Source organism: Pleurodeles waltl, chromosome 12, assembly GCF_031143425.1.
Source record: "Pleurodeles waltl isolate 20211129_DDA chromosome 12, aPleWal1.hap1.20221129, whole genome shotgun sequence".
Classification (NCBI taxonomy): domain Eukaryota; kingdom Metazoa; phylum Chordata; class Amphibia; order Caudata; family Salamandridae; genus Pleurodeles; species Pleurodeles waltl.
Window position 1 is genome coordinate 529,687,394 of NC_090451.1, and position 19,610 is coordinate 529,707,003.

At 41.8% G+C, this 19,610-nt stretch overlaps 1 protein-coding gene across 1 annotated transcript in view; it reads left to right on the forward strand.

The window, feature by feature from the left end:
- VAC14 (VAC14 component of PIKFYVE complex) overlaps positions 1 to 19,610 on the forward strand; it is a 1,245,171-nt gene that overhangs the window by 840,953 nt on the left and 384,608 nt on the right. The window contains exon 15 of the mRNA XM_069217475.1: positions 12,251 to 12,383. Coding sequence (XP_069073576.1) covers positions 12,251 to 12,383 — 133 coding nt within the window. The remainder of the gene's footprint in view (positions 1 to 12,250; positions 12,384 to 19,610) is intronic.

Consider the following 19,610-nt stretch of genomic DNA (forward strand, 5'->3'; position numbering starts at 1 on the left):
GATCGTGCACGTAGAGAGCACTCCCAGGCTGAAGAGCGACTAAGATGCCATAGTATGCAAAGATACCTGGCATCCATACAGTCAGAGGAGGGACGATCTGGTAGACTATTGGCATGGTTGGTGCGACCGAACAGAGATAGTGACCCTATTGCAAGTGTACTAGACAGGGGGGGAACACGCAGACTTAGCCCAGACTCCATTAATGACGCATTTAGAGATTACTACACACACCTATATAGGAGGCCCGCAGACATAGAGAGGGGGACCCTTGACAATTTCCTAACTCGGATACCTTTACCGGTAATGAGCCCAGAGGACAGGGTCGGCTTGGGGGGCCCAGTGACTGCGGATGAGACGATCGAGGCAATAGCACAGTTGGCCCCTGGGAAGACCCCCGGAACAGATGGTCTTCCTATGGACTTTTATAAAAAGTATAAAACCTTACTAGTCCCCAGGCTGATAGAAATGTATACGGAATCGGCAAAGAACGGAGAACTCCCACGTACATTGCGTGAGGCACTGGTAGTGCCACTTCCTAAAACAAACAGCAAAGAGGCATCAGTGACAGACCATCGCCCACTATCAATGCTAAATAGTGACTTTAAGATCCTCAGTAAGATCCTGGCCAACCGGCTGTTGCCTCTTATGCCCACCTTGATACATCCTGACCAGAACGGCTTCATACCTGGTCGCAGCACCTCCCTAAACCTTAGGCGTATTTTCTCTATCATACACATGCCCAGTGAATCGAAGCCACCAACTGGGGCGCTGCTAGCAGTGGACTTTGAAAAGGCCTTCGATTCAATTAGGTGGGACTACCTGAGGGCGACAATGCTAAAGATGGGCCTGGGTGAGGGCTGGGCCGACTGGGTGGACCTGTTATATTCATCCCCACTGGCAAGGGTCAAGACAGGTAGGACAGTCTCTGGTGCCTACCCAGTACACCGAGGAACCAGACAGGGATGCCCCCTATCCCCATTGTTGTTCGCACTGGCGATGGAGCCCCTGGCGGCCTGGGTGCGAGGGGAGGGAGCGGCCAGAGGGATTCAGTGGGGACCAACTGATCACATTATATCGCTATATGCAGATGACATCTTGATCTATCTTAGAGATGGGGCGAGTGGTCTCCCCTGGGCCCTGAACGCCCTGGAGGAATTTGGAGAAGTGTCAGGATTACGACTAAACCGCAATAAAACATATGTGTTCCCCCTGGTGCCTGGATATAGTTGTCTTGCAACTTGCCCAGCAGACCTGAAATGGGCCCCACGGACATTTAGATACCTGGGGATCCAGATCTATCATGACGTGGGAGACTTAAGAGAGGGCAACCTTGGTAATGCGCTCCGATCCTTGAGATCCTCTGTAGAATTTTGGCGCTCTCTGAGGCTGTCGGTGATGGCCAGGGTGTCGCTCTCCAAGATGATCATGCTCCCCCGACTTCTCTACTACTTTGCCAACTTGCCACTGCTAATACCCCGAACCTGGTTCCGCGATCTGAACGCATTACTCAGAGAACTAATATGGGACAATGGGCGCAGGCGAACTACACTTGCAACTATCTGCAGACCACCCAACGCGGGTGGCCTGGGAGCCGCCGACTTTGAGGCATACTATTTGGCATCCCAATTACAGTGGATTCCTGGCTGGCTTGCGGGCCAGGGCCAACTGGATTTATATACAGCCCAAGTAGCAATAGACACGGCGTGGATTGTGACATGCATGACAAACAGAAAGATAACCCCCCCTGGGAACAATATAATGATAAAAGTGGCGCTGGCATGCTGGAAAAGATGCATGAAGAGGGTGGGAGTGGGCCCTCCATATTCCCCAGCTTTGCCACTGGCGGTGCTTGCCATAGAACCCAGGGGGAAAGGGCCGGGAAACACCGGACTTGGCCCCTGGTTGTCATCTGGAATAGAAGTAGTAGGAGGACTCTTCAGGGAGGGAGTGTTGAGGGAATTTACTGAATTAACTGAAGAAGGGGTTCCCGGGGGGCAGTTCCTGCTTTATAGGAAGCTAGTACATACTCTTAAGACCCACTGGGGCACGGTGAACGCAGAGCCTACCACACACGAGGTCCTGAACTCGCTGTTGACATTAGGGGAAGAATCACATCTGATCACTAAAATATATCGGGCCCAAGTTGAGGCAGCCTTGGATCCACTACGGTCGCTGAGAGGACGGTGGGAGGGCACAATTGGGCGGGAACTCACTGAATCAGAATGGAGGAGAACACTGACCTACCCCCGAAAAATATCACGTAATACACGGCTAAGACACATTCAGTATAATTACTTGCACAGAACCTACCTCACGCCTCACAGACTGTTCCGTATATATGGAGGGGCCTTGGGGAATTGCCCGAGATGTGGAGGAGGAGGGGCAGATTTTGACCACATGGTTTGGACTTGCTCGGCGATCCAGGCGGGCTGGAGGGAAATATTGCCCACCCTGTCTGAGTTGATTGAGTCTGAGTTAAGACCCACCCCTGAGCTGTGCCTGCTGGGCCTCAGACCAGCTGCGCTCTGCGGAAAAGTGGAGGGGCGCTTTCTGGACCTTTCCCTTGCTCTTTATAAGAGACTAATCTCAAGGGGCTGGAAGGCCACAGATCACCCCCTACTGTCTGACTGGAAAAGGGATATATCGACATGGACTAGAGCTGAACTACAGGTCCTAAAAGCAGAGGAAGCCAGAAATATTCGCCAGGTTCCTATAGCCCCGGGGTGGGAGAATTTAATGACGAGCTGGGAGAGTATAAATAAGAGGCTGGCAAGCCCAGTAGGAGAAACCAGTGCAACTCAATCCACACCGAGGATGGAACCAAATGGTGGAAGCACATAGACAGGCACCCAAGAACAGACCCTAGGCACACACAGATCGCACCAAGAGTAAAGGTGGGAGGACAGTTGGACCTCTGACTCCTGATCCACTGACAATAAAAGTAAGCAACGTGAGTGTCACGCCACCACCACGATGCGCCGGTGCGCCCTGGATTACCATCTTCCCTCACTCAAACATGGGCACATAATAGTATCTTCAAGCTAGCAATCACAAAAGCCATTTGCACGAAGCCGTAAAGTTGACCGTTTGGGGTCATTTGAATTTCTCTTTTCTCCCCTTCCTCCTTTCCCTACCTCCAACTAACTCAAAACGATTGCCAATAGAAATTGTACATCGCATACCTCGGGTTCTCCCTCCCCCTCACCTTCCTCTTCCCTTCCCACCACCCTTACCTTCCTGTATCCAACCCCGAGCACCACCCTCCCAAGTTACAAGGAAGAAGGGGTCCAAGTTTGTTGTTTGATTGTTTATTACACAGAATAACGAATTGCAGAAAGGAAATATACTTTAACAAGTAAATGTGCATAATTTATTGAATAAAAAATGTTAAGACCAACGATAATAAAGAGTGCAAACATTGAGCAAAAAGAAGAATACAACAGTATAAGCAAAAAATGCATGTAAAATGAACAAATATGAAACTGCGTAAAAACAAAATGTTAATAAAAATATATTTTAAAAAAAAAGGTAACCATACATGCACAAGTAGGATATATGAATGAAAAACAGAAATTGAACTTAGACTGGACCACAGGGACATATATCTCTTAGATGTAATTCTGCTTATATTAACTGTTTATATCAACTGTCAGCTAAGAAACCTGGAAATCGTTGGCTGTAACACCAATTACCTGTTGATAGCTCTGTTGTTTATGATATTACATTTGAATGAATTTCAAAACGAACTTATAACACATTTCACCTTAAGAATTGGGGTAATAATTAACAAATGTTATGGGCTATCTGATCGAATATTGTTTGATGGGATGGCAACTTATTCATGAGTATAAATGCTGGATACATTTGAATGTGAAATAGAAGCTCTTGAGTGATGTATATATCATGGGCATATGCGTAGAACTAACATCAGTATCTTAAGATTGTCAGACATAGTAGATCAATAGCAATTGATGTGGTATGGGTCGTGAATTTTGACCTGTCTTGGTCACTCACAATATGTTGCAGCAAAAACATATGTTTCGACGATTTTAGTATTTATTGTACCAGCACTTTTTATATACACATCTCTTACAATTGTTAGGATGGTCTACAAATGATCGAGTTTTGATGTTAAACCAATAATTGTTGTTATGCCTTTATTGAATTAAGGTACTGTGGTATAACATGCATTGGTATAGTATGATGGTTATCACCACACCTGAAACTTTTTTGAGGAGTTGCAGATGAAATGATAGGACAATATTTAGGGTACGATATTTACTTTTTACCATCAAGTTACTCTGCCACATAGTTGAACAAGAATTGTGTACTATTGCACATTTTTGCAGTTGACACTTTATTAATGTATGGATTTCATAAGCTTTCTATACATATATATATAAATAAATGGGGAAAATGATTTAACAATCCATTTCGGCTGAAAACGTTTTGGAAATATATAAATACAAAAACATTAATGAAATAGATATTGATCAAAGAGTAAACATGGAATCCATATCCTTCCTTCAGTGGTGGAAATGCAGCAGACTAGGCATATGAGGGATATTGAAGAATATACTAAATGTATATGTTTGCATTCATGGTGTTGCTCCAGGGGAAGGCATTGTGCCAAAACCCGTCGCCCACCAATGGGGCTGTTTCGTTTTCTGTGACATGAAATAAATCCTACATTTTAAGAAGTCGGTATCCAGCTTCAGATTGTACTGAAATTGTGGAAATGCTGCTTTGTCTCTGAGAAATGATGGCAAAGGTTTAAGGCTCGTGCAGGTTCAAAGATATATATATTCACTGAAAAAAATAAATAGATAAAGGGCAATAATGTTTATGGTTGGTTAAAAAACGTCAAAGTATGTTTTAAAAAATAATGAGAAATTCACCTAAAGAAATCACAGGTAAAGTACAGTTATGATTATAAATAAAAATTGAAAAATCACAGAAATTTGCAAGTTATCGTTAGTAACACAATCTGTATCTCACACTACAGTTTTGCCAAAAATAACTTTCACAACAAATAGAGGCTAGGACCTGCGTCCTAACCACCCTGGTTAGCCAACCCCACAATTCATATTCTTTGGCCATTCACTGCAGAAGATGGGTTGTAGGGCCTTGCCAGTGGCAAAGCCATGCTCCTAATTATCTATGTGCGGCCAGCCTGCACATGTGACCTTTGATCAGGCACAGCATTAGTGCTCTAAATACTTTGTTTTTTTTCAGTTGTTTTGCAGAATTTGCAGTTCCTATTCTGATTTTACTAATCCTCATTCCAAAGAGTGATCGCGGGACCCTCGGAATGTTCTGGATCCACGAATCTAGCATTACATTTGCGATTCCAAATTGTTTTATTGGCCCCTTCACATTGACCTAGGTCTAAAGGTAGGTTCACCGTTCCCTTTAGGACCCTTTGCTTTTTAGGTTTCACCAGCATGCACGCTGCTTGCAAAATCTATTATGAACAAAAAAATACTTTAATGAGGCTTAGAACCAGCCCCTTACTTACCTGAACTTACCATTGGCTTTTTCCAACATTGCTCGAATTTCCTTGCTTCTGATTGGCCAGTACCTTGTCTGCTTTCACTTCCCGCTCTCTGCAGCTTGCTTCTTTGCTGTCCTGCCATCGTGCTGCCTCAGAATCAAGTATTCCTTCCGGTTACTGCCATTGGCTAATGGTCAGTGTCCTTCAACTGTCCGTATGCTTCCAAAGGTACTTTTTTGTTTACTTCCTCAGTGTACAGGGTTGCATGAAGTACATCCTGGAGGTGCCGCCTGTTTCTTAGTTCCACCTCCCGCTGCTGCGTAGATGGAGACAGTAAGACCTGAGCACCATAACCAGTTAGCGTCTTCACAAGAAAGCTTTGTCAGTGGGCTTGCGTTCTCTAGATGCTGTGTGTTCTTCAGGGTCTCACGGCAGGAAGACGCTGACTGCCCCACTGTCATCCCTGTGTCCTTTGACCCCCTCTGCATGCACCAATGAGACTTTCTAATGTTGGGAGACGGCGGATGCGGACGGGCGATGAGCGCAGGAGGATGGTGTCTGTGTTACTGGGTTCTCCTGGCCCTACTACACAGTTAGTACAGCTGTCTAGAGCTTTCCCATGTTTGCCACTATAGCTGAACCATAGTGAGGTTTCCCAAAACGTTTATTTGTGGAAAAGGGGTGTTTTCTTCACACTGGACAGCCAGCTTCGTAGACACGCTGATGTTTGTATTCCCACACACCCCAAACTGTGCTTTTCTAAAGTTATGACTATGTTTAAGCTGGAAGAATTTTTCTTCTCATTCGGGGGAATGAAAGACTCCGTTCATTTTTAGGATGCTGTACAACGGTACAAACGCTGGTTTAGATTTTGACCCCCGATAAAAGCGTGCTAATGTGTAATGTAGTGATAAGCGTTAAACGCAGTATATCTAGTAACCACCTTTGATGTATGGCTAGTTTAACAGAAAAGCATAAAATGCATGTCGGTCACTGTTTTCCTAGCAGATGCGTTATATGCCTAACAAATTTCTTAAAATATAGTCAAGTTATTTTGCAACCTAACTCAACAACCATGTAAACAGATAAGCTAATGCACCATCATAGATTGTTGGCAGAAACACTTCGATCCCGGAGAATAAAGAGACCAGGCCAATTAGTACCCATCCCACCAGTCTTCTGCGACAGACGGATGAAAAGATGGCGATGTCACGGAGTACACTACAGATGGCTTCCTAATTTACTAGTCAATTTCTTGCGACCAACAACTTTCAAACGCCACTGCTTGCTGGGTAACCTGCTCTTTCCTTACTGCAAGACTTATGCAGCCCTCCAGTCTTGGCTTACAAACCCTGTGAAATGGGTCTTTCATTCATAGAAACATACTGCATATAAGAAGGAGTAAGTCCCACCTTAAATACTACTGAGTTAGGTAATAGTTTTTTACAAGTTACTTATTTCTTTTTTTCCCTATTTCTACGCATTTACTTCTATAGAAAATATAATTGGTGAAGAACAGCAAAAGAGGCAAAGTTCTGGAATGCCACTCTTAAATAAGTACTTAGTTATTTTGTCACTAGAAATAAAAAGTTATAATAATTTTTGTTTTAAATTTGATAAACGTTAATTGTTGTTTATTTTGTGATGTATGTTGAATTAATAAACAACAACACAAACAACTATTAATGGGTTATCAAATCTAAAACAAACATTATTATAGCATTTTTCTAATATTTATAATCCCGTTAGATAGCAAGATAGAATGTGAAAAAAAAAAACAAAGGCTAAATCTATTGGCTTTGCCAATGTTTGTTCTATCACCCAGCACATTGCTCTATGCTTCATATTGGGAAATACCCGCTGCAATATAAATGTTTCTGTGACTGCCAGCAAATCAGGAAGCAAAGGACAAAGTGAAAAAACCCTCCCTAGTCCAATGGTAAGCCTTAATATTTTGATATGTAATCATGATTTCTCTCTGAAGGTGTGCATCCACAGAGGATCCTTAAATTAACAGTCCAGCTCTCTTTAAAAATTTAGTTTTTCATGCCCAAAACAAGCTCTCTTTTTAAAGCTAATTTCTCGAAACTGCTAACAGATTTATTCTAAACCAATAAAAGCACCACCGTGGAGTAACGTTCTACATTTGCCAGTTTTTTCTGTATTAATGTGCAAAGAATCCTTTTTGAATTCAAATTGAAAATTTCACCAATGGGATCCTTTTTTTTTTTTTTTCACCTCTGCTTGACGGATCTACACGAACCTAGTGATGAAGAACCCAAAGTCAATGTACTTTATTTTTTAAAAGCTTTGTACAGATTTGTCCAACGGCACAGATGTTATTAAGAAAACTAAAATGTGTTTCCTATGGCAACTCTGATGTCACCATAACTACATTGACGCTATCACAGCCGGTGTTACTATGAGATATATATGTAACAGAGTGGCAGTAGCCACTCTGTAGTTTGTTAGGTTTACCAGAGGTAGGATTTCCTTGGAATTTTGGTCATTACTAACTTTGCCCTGTTGGATCAAGCCTAACATCACTTTGCAGACCTATTTCTTTTTCTGCACTGGCAGATAATATAAAGTTTTGCAATGATTCATCAAGGGGGTGTAAAGTAAAAAAGGGGGGTCCCAAAACGCATTTTGTCACCAATGCATTTTCCATAGTTGTCACAAAAATGACTGAACGCATTTGAATGGAATTTGGCAGGAATTTAGATTATAGTTTGCAGATAATGGTTTTGGGTATTATAGGTAAGTAGGGTAAGTATTTTTTTTAACTTATAAGGTATTTTGACTTAGTGATAGCTGTTGTTGCTGTAATTTCACTGTATTTTATGAAAGTACCACAGTACCCAGCGATGACATGGCGCATTATGTGATTGGCTAATGGCTGCCTTTAGGAAAGTTAAAGGCAGCCATGTTTTTTAAGGCTACTTTTCCTGTTTTCTGGGTTAGGTGCTTAGATATGGTATAATTATTACATTTTATAATTTCCCCCACCTATTACCACATAATTAAAGTGGTAATAGGTAGAGAAAAATTATAGTTTCTATATATTTTACAAAAATGTTGCAGTACTGCGGTACTTAAAAAAAAATAAGTAAAATATTTACAAAACACTTTAATACACTATATTTCACAAATATAGTGTATTACCGTGTACATGTCTATTCCTTATTTAATTCCATATTTTTAAAAAGTGTACATAGTACTGCGGAAATACTGAGACGTTACTGCACAACTTAAAAACATTTCTAAAAAAAGGTTTATTTCTTTAAAATTATGGTACTTCATAGGTAGTAGTGGTCAATTTATTGTAAAAATATATAGAAAAATATACATTAATTTCCTAACTATTAATACTTTAATATAATGATAACAGGTAGGGAATAATATTAAAAAAATAAAACCTACTACTTACCTTTAATTAAGGCCCTAACACAGGTAAACTGTAACAGAAATATATGCCTGACTTAATTTTGTAAATGCAGCCATTAGCCAATTATATGCTGGCTTGTCATTGGCATGTACCGTGCTATACTGTCAATTTACCGCAATATACTGTGGCACAATATATAACTAAGGGCCAGATGTTTTATTGTGTTGCATTACCGCTGCGCCACACATGGCCTTGCATCATCAACACAATACATTAAGTTACATTTACAAAGCAATAGAAGGCCACCATCAATGGCCCTGTGTTGCTTGGTGAATCTTGACGAATGCAATGTGGTGCAAATTGCTGGTCTGCATTAATCTGCACACCCTATTGTACATTCCTGACCAATTCAATCTGCATCCATGCTTTACTTTATGCCACTCCACTCACCACTCTACAGTAAGCTACTGTACTGTATACCATTCCACTCAACGTCACTCCAAGCTATTTCATTGTATGCCACTCCAGTGTGCGCTACGCCACTGTACGCTATTCCACTGTACACCACTCCACTCTACACTTTTCCACTGTAAGTCACTCCACTCTATGGCACTCCATTCTATGCTGCTTGAATGTATGCAACTACACTGTATGCCCCTCCACTGTATGCCATTCTACCCCATTTTACTGTACACCAATCCACTCTACGCCACTCCACTGTACTTTACTCCAATCTATGCTATCCCACTCTTTGCCACTCCACTGTACGCCACTACACTCTATGCTATTCCTCTGTATGTTAGTCCACTCTATGCCACTCCACTCTACAGCATTCCACTTTATGCTACTCCACTGTATTCCGCTCCAATATATGCTATTCCAGTGTAGACCACTCCACTGTATGCTGTAACACTGTACTCCATGACACTGTATGTCATCATGCCACTCAAGTCTACTCTGCTCTATGAACCTCTACTCCACTGTATGACGGTCTGCACCCCTCCACTCTACCATACTCTACTCCACTCTATACTACTCCCCTATATAACACTATACTTCAATCTCTCACTATTCAACATTGTATTCCACTCTGTGCCACTATACCAGACTATACTCCACTTTACAACACTCTACGAAACTCTCTATTCTACTCCACTGTACTGTACTCCACTGTAATCTGTAACACACTACTCCGCTCGACTTGATTCTACTTCTCCACTCTATGCTACTCCACCCAATGGCCACTCAGGGTCACTCAACTCTAGAACACTGCCACTCCACTGCACTACTCTACTGTACATTATTCCACTCTAGAACACTGTACTCCACTTATGCCACTACATGCTACTCCACTGTATGCCACTAGACTCTACTCCACTCTACAATAGTTTCCTGCAAGGCATACCACTGCAGTGCACAATACACAAGCTATAATACTTTACTCCACTCTGTACTACACCACTACACTATACTCCACTCCATGGCATTGTACTGTGCATTCTCCTCAGGGCTGTGCCACTCTACAACACTCTATTGCACTCTAAAACGCACTACACAATTACCTCTACACCACTCCACTACACTTTACTCCACTGTACTCTGAAACACTACACTACTCAGCCCCACTGGCTCAACTGTATGCCACTAAACTATATGCACCTTTATGCCACTCAATTCTACATCACTCTATGCCACTACCGTCTACCACACTCTACAACACTGTGCTGTACGCCACTCCACACTATACAGCACTCTTCTCCACTTTATGCATTTCAACTGTACTTTACTGTACAACACTTTCCAACACTATTCACCACACCATTCCACTCCACTGTACCACACCACACTTCACTACAAGGTATGATATGCCTGGCCAGTATAACCCACTCTTCTGTACAACATAATACTTCACTGTATTACAATTATCCCACCGACTCAACTGAACTCCACTCTACTCCACCGTACGATAGTTTAGCTCACTGTATGCCACTGTTCAACACTCCACTCTACACTGGTCCACTGTGTGACATCCTAATGTACTATAAGCAATTCCACTCTACAAGACTCCTCTATATATATTCTATGTCACTATATGACACTTTTATTCTACTCAGTACCCATCTACTCTACCCCACTCTACTACATTGTAGCACATGCCCCTCCACTCCTCTCAAAGACATGCCACTGCACTACATATTACAGCACGCTCTTACACTGTACCACTGTACGACACACCATTCTGTGACACTCAAGTGTACCACACTACTTTGTTTGATACTTTCTGCCACTCCACAATACTGAACTGTAACACATTTTACTGTACTCCACTCTATAACACTAAATTGTACAAAACGTCACCACTGTATGTCACTCCACAACACTATAGTCAACAACATTGCCCTCCACGATACTGAAGTCAAGGACACTCCATTATACAACACTCAACCATACTGTACGACACACCACTCCACTGTCCAACACAGAATTCCACTCTACAATACTCCAATCCACTATACCACAGACCAGACCACTTCTCTCTTCTCTATGACATGCTACTGCACTATATAATACGACACTCTCCTACATTGTACAACTGTAGGGCACACTACTCTGACACTCAAGTGTAACACACTACATTGTATGATACTGTCTGTCACTCTAATGGACACCACTCCACAATACTGAACTGTACCACACTTTACTGAACTGTACTCCACTCCGTGCCACTAAATTGTACAACACTTCACCACTGTATGTCACTCTACAACACTATACTCAACAACACTGTACTCCACTACTTTTGCAGTTGATGACACTCCACTATACGACACTCAACTGTACTGTACAACACACCACTCTACTGTCCAACATGCCATTTCACTGATAATTTGGTCATCTGTATTTTTTATAACATATATAGCACGGTATTAAAACTCAATATTCAGTTCTAAAGCATTGCACAAAAGAATTATAAATGTTCAAAAAGTTCAGAATTTAAAGAACAAAAATCACAGCAGGAGTCAACGGGATACAAAGTTATGCTCTTAATGACATGGGGCTATGTGACTGTATTTTGAGACCCGTGAGCGATGTCAGTAGAGCAGAGGATGCTGAGGTGATGGCAAAGGTAAATGATGAATAAGATATCATTCTAAGATTAGGGGATTTATTCCTTGGGCCCATATTTTCTCCCCTAGTGGAAACTGCTTGAAGCAGCAGAACATCTCTCAAGTCCCTCCTTATTCCATTCATGAATAAATCATGGTTCTTCTGACTACCATGTTCTGCTAACATATTCTAGACGTAGATAAGACTTTAAGTGCCTCCATCTCTTGTTTGACCTTTAACACCTTCATCTTCTCATCCAGGTGCCAAAGGTTTGGAGTGCTCGCCATCCACCCCAATTATGAATTCCTACTTCTATAAATTCATGATCAACCTGCTAAAGCGCTTCAGCAGCGAGCGCAAGCTTTTGGAAACTAGAGGAGCCTTTGTAATCAGGTAAGGCTATGCTTTTCCTTGAACCATGGTTGAATTTTGTGTACTGACCTGTCTCTGATCTTCTGCCATTTCCTGTCACCACAGCATGCTGCTCAAGACCGGGGTCACCTCACCCTGAAAATCTATATCTTTATCTGCTATGGAAAGCCTAAGCCTGCAAATTCACAAGCCATTGATTGTTACTTTGCTTACAGTAATTTATTTATTTGCCACTCTGTAATCGGATGGTGAAGCATGTGTTGCGACAGTCATACATGACAGAGGAGCACCTTGAACTATCAGTTCAGCACAGTTGAACATTAACAACACCTGGAGGACTGAGTGCCCCATGGCTGAATTCAATAACACAAAGGTAGCAAAGTATTAAGGTCACTACCCCTACAGCTAAACTCAACAGCACAAATGTATAGGGTCCTACTCATTTGGTTTCACTCACAGGTATAGAGTCCTTGAGCGTCCTAAGCCAACAGCTGAGTTCACTACACACAGATATAGAAGTATTGAGGGTTGCACCCTTATATCTCAACACAAAATACAAATGTTTAGAGGTGTAGAGGGTCCAACCTGCTCATCTGAGCTCACAACATAAAAGCATAGAGGTTGCCGTTGTCCTTGGCGTCTCTGGGGGAAGCATGCTCATACCTCCTACTGTCAGCAGTTATGCCTGACCAGCAGACGCCTTTTTTGTAAGGAATTACGAATGATTCCACCAGCACTGCCTTCTGGCATATGGAAGCTGAAAATCCCTGATCAGCTCAGATTTACACCCACCAGGTACGTAAACATTACTATCAGCTGCTTTCCAGGATCAAATATCTGTTTTATGTTCACTACTGGTGGTGGGAAGCCATCTTACTATACAGACTTCATTTTCCATCAATCACATTATCAGCCGTTATTTCGCTCCTAGAAGCTGCAGTACTACTAAACGGGCTTTTTAGTAGCAAAGGTGGTTTGTGGTATACACTCACAGAAGCGGCCCGGTGCATTCCATCCAGGAACATTGTTGGCTCTTACAAGCAGCTTTACAGAAGATAGAGTGTGTAATGTTTTCATTAACATTTGTAGCTGCCAGAAACAGCCTTCAAGAATACCTAACTTTCTAACCTTGCTAGCGCCTGTGCGCAACCTCACAGAGGAGACCCTGTTTATGTAATTATGAAGGTTTATAGACATTGCAAGCAACTACAAGGTGTTTAGTGTAGGTGGAGGGCTCCTTGCTCATGTTCAGGATATCTGCATGCATTAAATTGACATATAGTGAATCCAAACCAAAATCCTTCCCATAACCTTTGTTCATCTTGAAAATCTGCTGTAGATCTGCTCGGGATGTTTATACTCTGTATTGTATTCATGTATCATTTACATAGCACTTTCTGCACTATCTGATGTACTGAAGCACATTTTCTGACAGGTAGTACGCTACATCATTAGCGGGGTGGACAGCAGAGTGTTGCATTTGTTGTGATCCTGTTTGGGAAGCATTTTGGTGTTGTGTGTGAGCAATCAGCAAGGTTCCCTTGCCTGGAGGTACAGCGTCTGCCACTGTGACAGAGGAAACAGTGTTAGAGATAGGTATGCAAATTATAATTGAAGTTAGGGCAGCATCACTGACCTCGGGGAGCAGTGGGGGGGTGTTTGTGTGTCCCACGCTGTGAGGACCAGCTCGGTAAACACTGTCAATTCCAGACAAACACTATCCTTGTGAGAACTGGTGCATTTTGAGGACCGGTCCCTGTAGTGTGTTTAAGTAGTTTCAAGCGAGTGCATCAACTTTTACTTGCCTTGGTCCGCTTTATAACCTACACTACTATTGAAGTGTGGATGGAGTTACAAAAGTAAATGCACACTTCATTGCAGTCAATGGCAGGGATGATGTTAGAAAAGCAAAATCATGGCTAATGGGCAAGGATGGAAGTGGTGACATGAACAGTAACCATACACCTTTTTATGTGTCAGTAGTTTTATTGACTTTTGAATGCATCAAACGGACTGGATGGAATCACCAAGCATGACACCCCACACCCCCTTCCTACGAATAGCCCCTTCTCTCCCCTTCTTCCCTCCCCACGTTACACCTTTATTAATGAGGCCAGTATTGCAAGCTTATAAAGGCACGTTAAATCCATAAGTCACAGTTTAAATAATGAACACTTGGGTCAGTTTTCTGTGAAATGTTCGATCTTAGTCAAGGGTACTGTGCATCAATTTCTCCAGCCCTCTAATGTCCAAAATTCCTGTATCCACATTTCAGCTGTTAGTAAAATGTTCTTACATCAAAGGGACAACATAGCGTATTTTCCTGCAAGAAGTAATCTCTGTAGGGTGCTCGGTTGAGCTTCCTCGTGCAGCAGATTTATTACTAGCCTCTTTGTTTTGTGCGGGTCTGACAAATTAAAACTTCCTTCTATTGCCTTTTTTTATTCAGTGCAGTGCCTAACTCTTCCCTCACTGATTCTGACAAGCACATTTGTTACCGTCTTGGTTGACATTCAGCAACGTGTTTTAGACCAGATGTTGTGTGTTAGTGAGTCTTTGTAAAAGCGCTCAGTTCCATTGAGGCCTCTGGTTGCTCCCTCCTTCCAGTGTGTAAGGCCAAGTGGTGGAGATTTTTTAGTCCATACAGATCCCAGACCACCTCAAAAGTATTCATTTCTCCCAGGTCTCTTCATCTGTAGCATCTTCCCTTCTTCCAAGCATTGAGTTTGGTCTTCACTTGCGGCAAAGTTATTGTTGCCGAATAATGAGTAAGAGGTGGGAGATGGGTCTTTAGATGTGTCCTACACGTCCTATATCACTAGCATCACCCAAGTGACAGGCTATATATGCGGGTTATGGCACCACTGTGTTCCTAGAATCCAGGTACCTCTCCCAGTAGGCAACTTATCAGGTTCTGATCAATAAAATGCAAAGCTTTATCGGCTTCAAATTTTAACCATTCTGCTATATAATGAAGTTGGGATGCTTGAAAGTACTGCAGTGTGAATGGTACTGTTAAACCTCCATGTCTTGAATGTGTGCCGAATTGTTTGCAATTCAACCTTGGGTGTTTATTGGCCACATACAATTATTACAAACTTCTTAAAGTTTAATGAAAGACCTTTTCTTTCAGCAGAAGATGTAAAGTGTCAAAGTAGTATAATATTTTGGGTCACAATACAGCCTACACAGGACAGAGCATAGTTATGCCATGACCCGATCGCCACACATCCCCACGTGTTAAGTAAACATATTTGTCTTGGGCACTTATTCTCAGATTGGGGATTGGTTTGATTCCCAGGTAGATCAAGCTTTTTACTGACCAAAGTAATGGAGAATTCCATACATCTTTTAGCACCTTGTACACCCCCACTTAGATCAGACCCTCTAGCTTATGAAGAATAATCTTGAAATCAGTATTCCTACAAAGTCCTTCAATTCTACCAAAAGTTCTGTTAGGGATAGTTTCAGGTCTTCTAAACTCACCAGCAGGTCATCTATAAACACTGGTATTTGAAAGATATCTGTTCTCATACACCTGTATTGAAGACATGGAAGCTGCTGATTGTCCCACAAATACATTCCCTGAGTGAGTGAGTGAGTGAGTGAGTCAAGGTTCGGGGCCAGATTCCATCTACCCCTGCTAGGCCAAACGAAAGCAAACACTTTAGGAAGCGTTCATGCCCAAAGCCTCTCACGTTCTCCGGAAGACTCCCAAAATGTGGATGAGATCTTATCTGTTTATGGCTCGGATCCTACACAGACTGGCACCCATCACATGCAAGAGTGAGAGACAAAGCACTTGATACGTTGCTGACATGGCAACCCAAGCATGAATCAGACCATCCCTTGTTACCCTTCTGTCTTCACCTCTCAGGGCAAGCCTAATGTTTTTTATTCGATTCCCAGAGACCCTTGCTCTTTTTCCATTTACATGATGGGGCATACTCCTGCCCTTCTTGTATTTCCTCTCAGACAGCTTCCGCTATTGTTATAAGTAGCAAGTACTATTTCATGCCCAAAAGAAACAGTGGTGTGAAAGGAAGCTTATCTTGCTTACATTGCTTCAACTAGGGCAGTATTAAGACGAGCAGTCGGGTGCCACTTTTGTAAATGATATCGAGGTCAGCAGAGATACAAGCATCAGTTTCTCAGAATGGAAGAAGTCCTGTGCTAAATTCGAGGAGAATTGTTCAGGACAGGGAGGAGCTGCAGGTGAGGAGTGGGAAAGCAAATCCTGAGGTGTGGGAAATGTGGGTCTGAAGACTCTGCAAGCGCTGTACTTAGGAGTATATTTGTTCAAGGAGGACAGGAAAGGAGGGTAGCAAGCCCTGGAGGCAATAGTGGATTTGGACTATGAAGAAAAATGGAATAAGCCGGTATCCGCCTACGATCAGCAATACACAAGCATGTCAGCAATTCCAATCAAACATTAGCAAAGCAAATGGGTAGCGCCTTTTGGCTTTGGCGGTGAATTTATAGATGCTGTTCCTGATCAGCAAAAAGAAAAAAAACAAAGTTATTGCCAATGCTTTTCTACACTGGTGGGAAAAGAAACAACACAATCTAGTGCACATGTATCATAATACACGCTTGTGGATGCGATGACGCTACAGCAGCCTCAGCATAATGACATAGTGTGTGTCTATATATAGATATATATACATCTATATAAACTGGGGTGGGTTAACCTCTGAAAGTTCAAGCCTGGTTGTGGTTGAGCTAGAGGTTCTCTTTGACTCTCGAGCTGAAAACAAGCTGAGCTTTCGTGTGGCTTCTGCTGCCCATTTGCCAAAGCTCTAACCTCATGCAACAAGAATTAACGACAAAGCATGAAGCTTTGCTGTAAAAAACAGAAAGGGAAAAAGATTCCCATCTAGAAACTGAATTGCTTGATGTGAAATCAGAAAACATGTGATTAATCCCGGTTTCCCCACTTTACCACTTGTGTGATTTCAGGTAACTATTTTATTTCACTAGTGTGATTCTTTCTCTGCATTATCACATTTGAGAGCACCTTCAAATACCTAGATTCAGAATGTGCACTGTACAAAAACCTTTTATGCTTGGTTTAACAGACTATAATGTTGCTCCATTTACAACACATATGTAGGACATTTATAAGGTACACTTGACAAGTAACTTGTCTCTTGGTTCACTAATGCCATTGTAGTTAAGGTGGGAAGGGCAGGAATGTTTCTAAGTTCGTTTTAAAATTATTACTTTTAATACATTCCTCACAGTGCATTGATTTAATCTGATAAACTAAGGTGAAATGCTCCCATATGTTACAGAAAAATACTCTTTTGAATTCTGAAGATGTTTTCACATATTTTTACATGATGATTAATCTGCCATATTTTCATTATTTGGCTTATGCATGGGCTCCTATAGCCAAGCCAGACCCTTGACTCGGCTCTGCCTAGGCGCATCTGTGAATTTGTAGCCCCACCACCTCTTGCGTCATCACATCGGCAGGCACATATGTTCAGATGTAGCGGCTGTTTTGTATTTTTTATTGTTTAAAGATGACATTTTCATTTTGGAACTGAAAATAAAAAAATAAAATGTGTTCAAAAGTGCTTTAACAGAAAGGAGTGGGTCAATAGCAAATTGCAGCTTCTCAGCCCTCCTAAAAGGTTAATTTAAAAAAAAGCAGAACTGGGAGGGGAGTGGGGCAGGCAATTGTGGGTGGAGCAATTTAACCCTGATGAGTGGCAGGGAAGCAACTGCGGGTGCAGTTTATATTTTGAAAGAGTGGAGCGGGATGAACGGGGTGGAGAGTGTCACAGAGAACGTTACAGTACAGTGGGGTGAAGGGAGAAGCAGCGCAGAGTTTAATGCAGGAGACAGCAAGGAAACACATGCACTCCCATTGAGTGCTAAAGAAAAAAACAATTTCCTCAATGTAAGCAGTGAAAGGGCACAAGTCATCCAATTAGAAAGAAGTACATAAGAAATGCGCCAGATGCAAGACCAGCAATTAATAGGGAGAAAAATCATTGAATAAAAAGTGTGACAATGGGACAGACAGGAAATCCATCTTATCAAGCACAAGGAGAAGGCCCAAAGCCCAACATATGTGTTATTTTTATTTCAGCTTATTTTTTTATTAAAGTTGTTTTCAAGAAAATAAAAAAAAGAAGCAATACGTGATATAGTGTACAAATAAATACACAGTACTAATACACCATAAAAGCTTAATTGAAAGAACGTGTTTGTTTCTAACCAAAGAGATGCTGCACGTGGCATAGCATGAATATCCTTGGTCCCTGGATTAAATCAAAGGTGTAGAAAAGAGAGGGAAATAGATAAAGAAGCCACACTTACCTAGGATGATGCCTAGAAAGGATATAAGATAAAAAGGAAGGACCCATGCGTTGATATACTACTATAGACAAGCAATATTTACGGGGTTTGATTTTTTTCCTAGGTATAAGTCTAGAGCATCCAGGCCCTCTGCGTGTGAAATGAAATATTATACATTTTTCCATCCTGAAAGAATAGTTTTGAGGCCAATTATGACTAACAGATCCAATAAAAGGAAGCCCCATCTATTTTGTGTAGATTTCGTTGTAATTGTTGCAGAGGCCAGAGTTGGGAATAAGCGTGGTATTGAATATTTCATTTATAGTATGTTCTATATATGCCCAGTAGGAGTGAATGCCTATTTTGTGTAATCTTGTAGGGCCCTGTATACGGTCCAATATTCGGATTGTGAGATCATAGGAGAAATTTGATGATGAGGAATAGTATCCCATATGTGTTCCCATGTTAATTGTGATGGAGGTGGAATATTATTGGTTATGCAACTCTCCATTCATTTTTCCTGGATATGGGGAGTGCCTAAGCGAACATGTTTCTTTAAAAGTTTATAACCTGTAGAGGCGATATGCCCTTTGCTTAAAATGTATTAGAGAAATTTGATGAAATCAGAAGCAAGTGTGGTTACTGGCTTCCTAATTGCAGCTTTAATTTTTAGAACGTTCTAGGACTCTGAAGAGTGGATCTTGACTTTCTCAATGATCATAGCGAATGAGAACGGGACTTAGAAGAACCTAGGTCTTTAACAAGGAAAATGCCGGAATTTGCTCACACTTTACAGAATTCTGATTTAGGGTTTATATTGCTATGCAGATTGAACTAGGTAGAAGAACCATCAGATTTTTTAAGTTTATTATGAAAACAACTGTAAAGTGATTTTAAGGCTAAGATGGTGCTTTCGTTTAGAATTGAGTGAGGTATGTT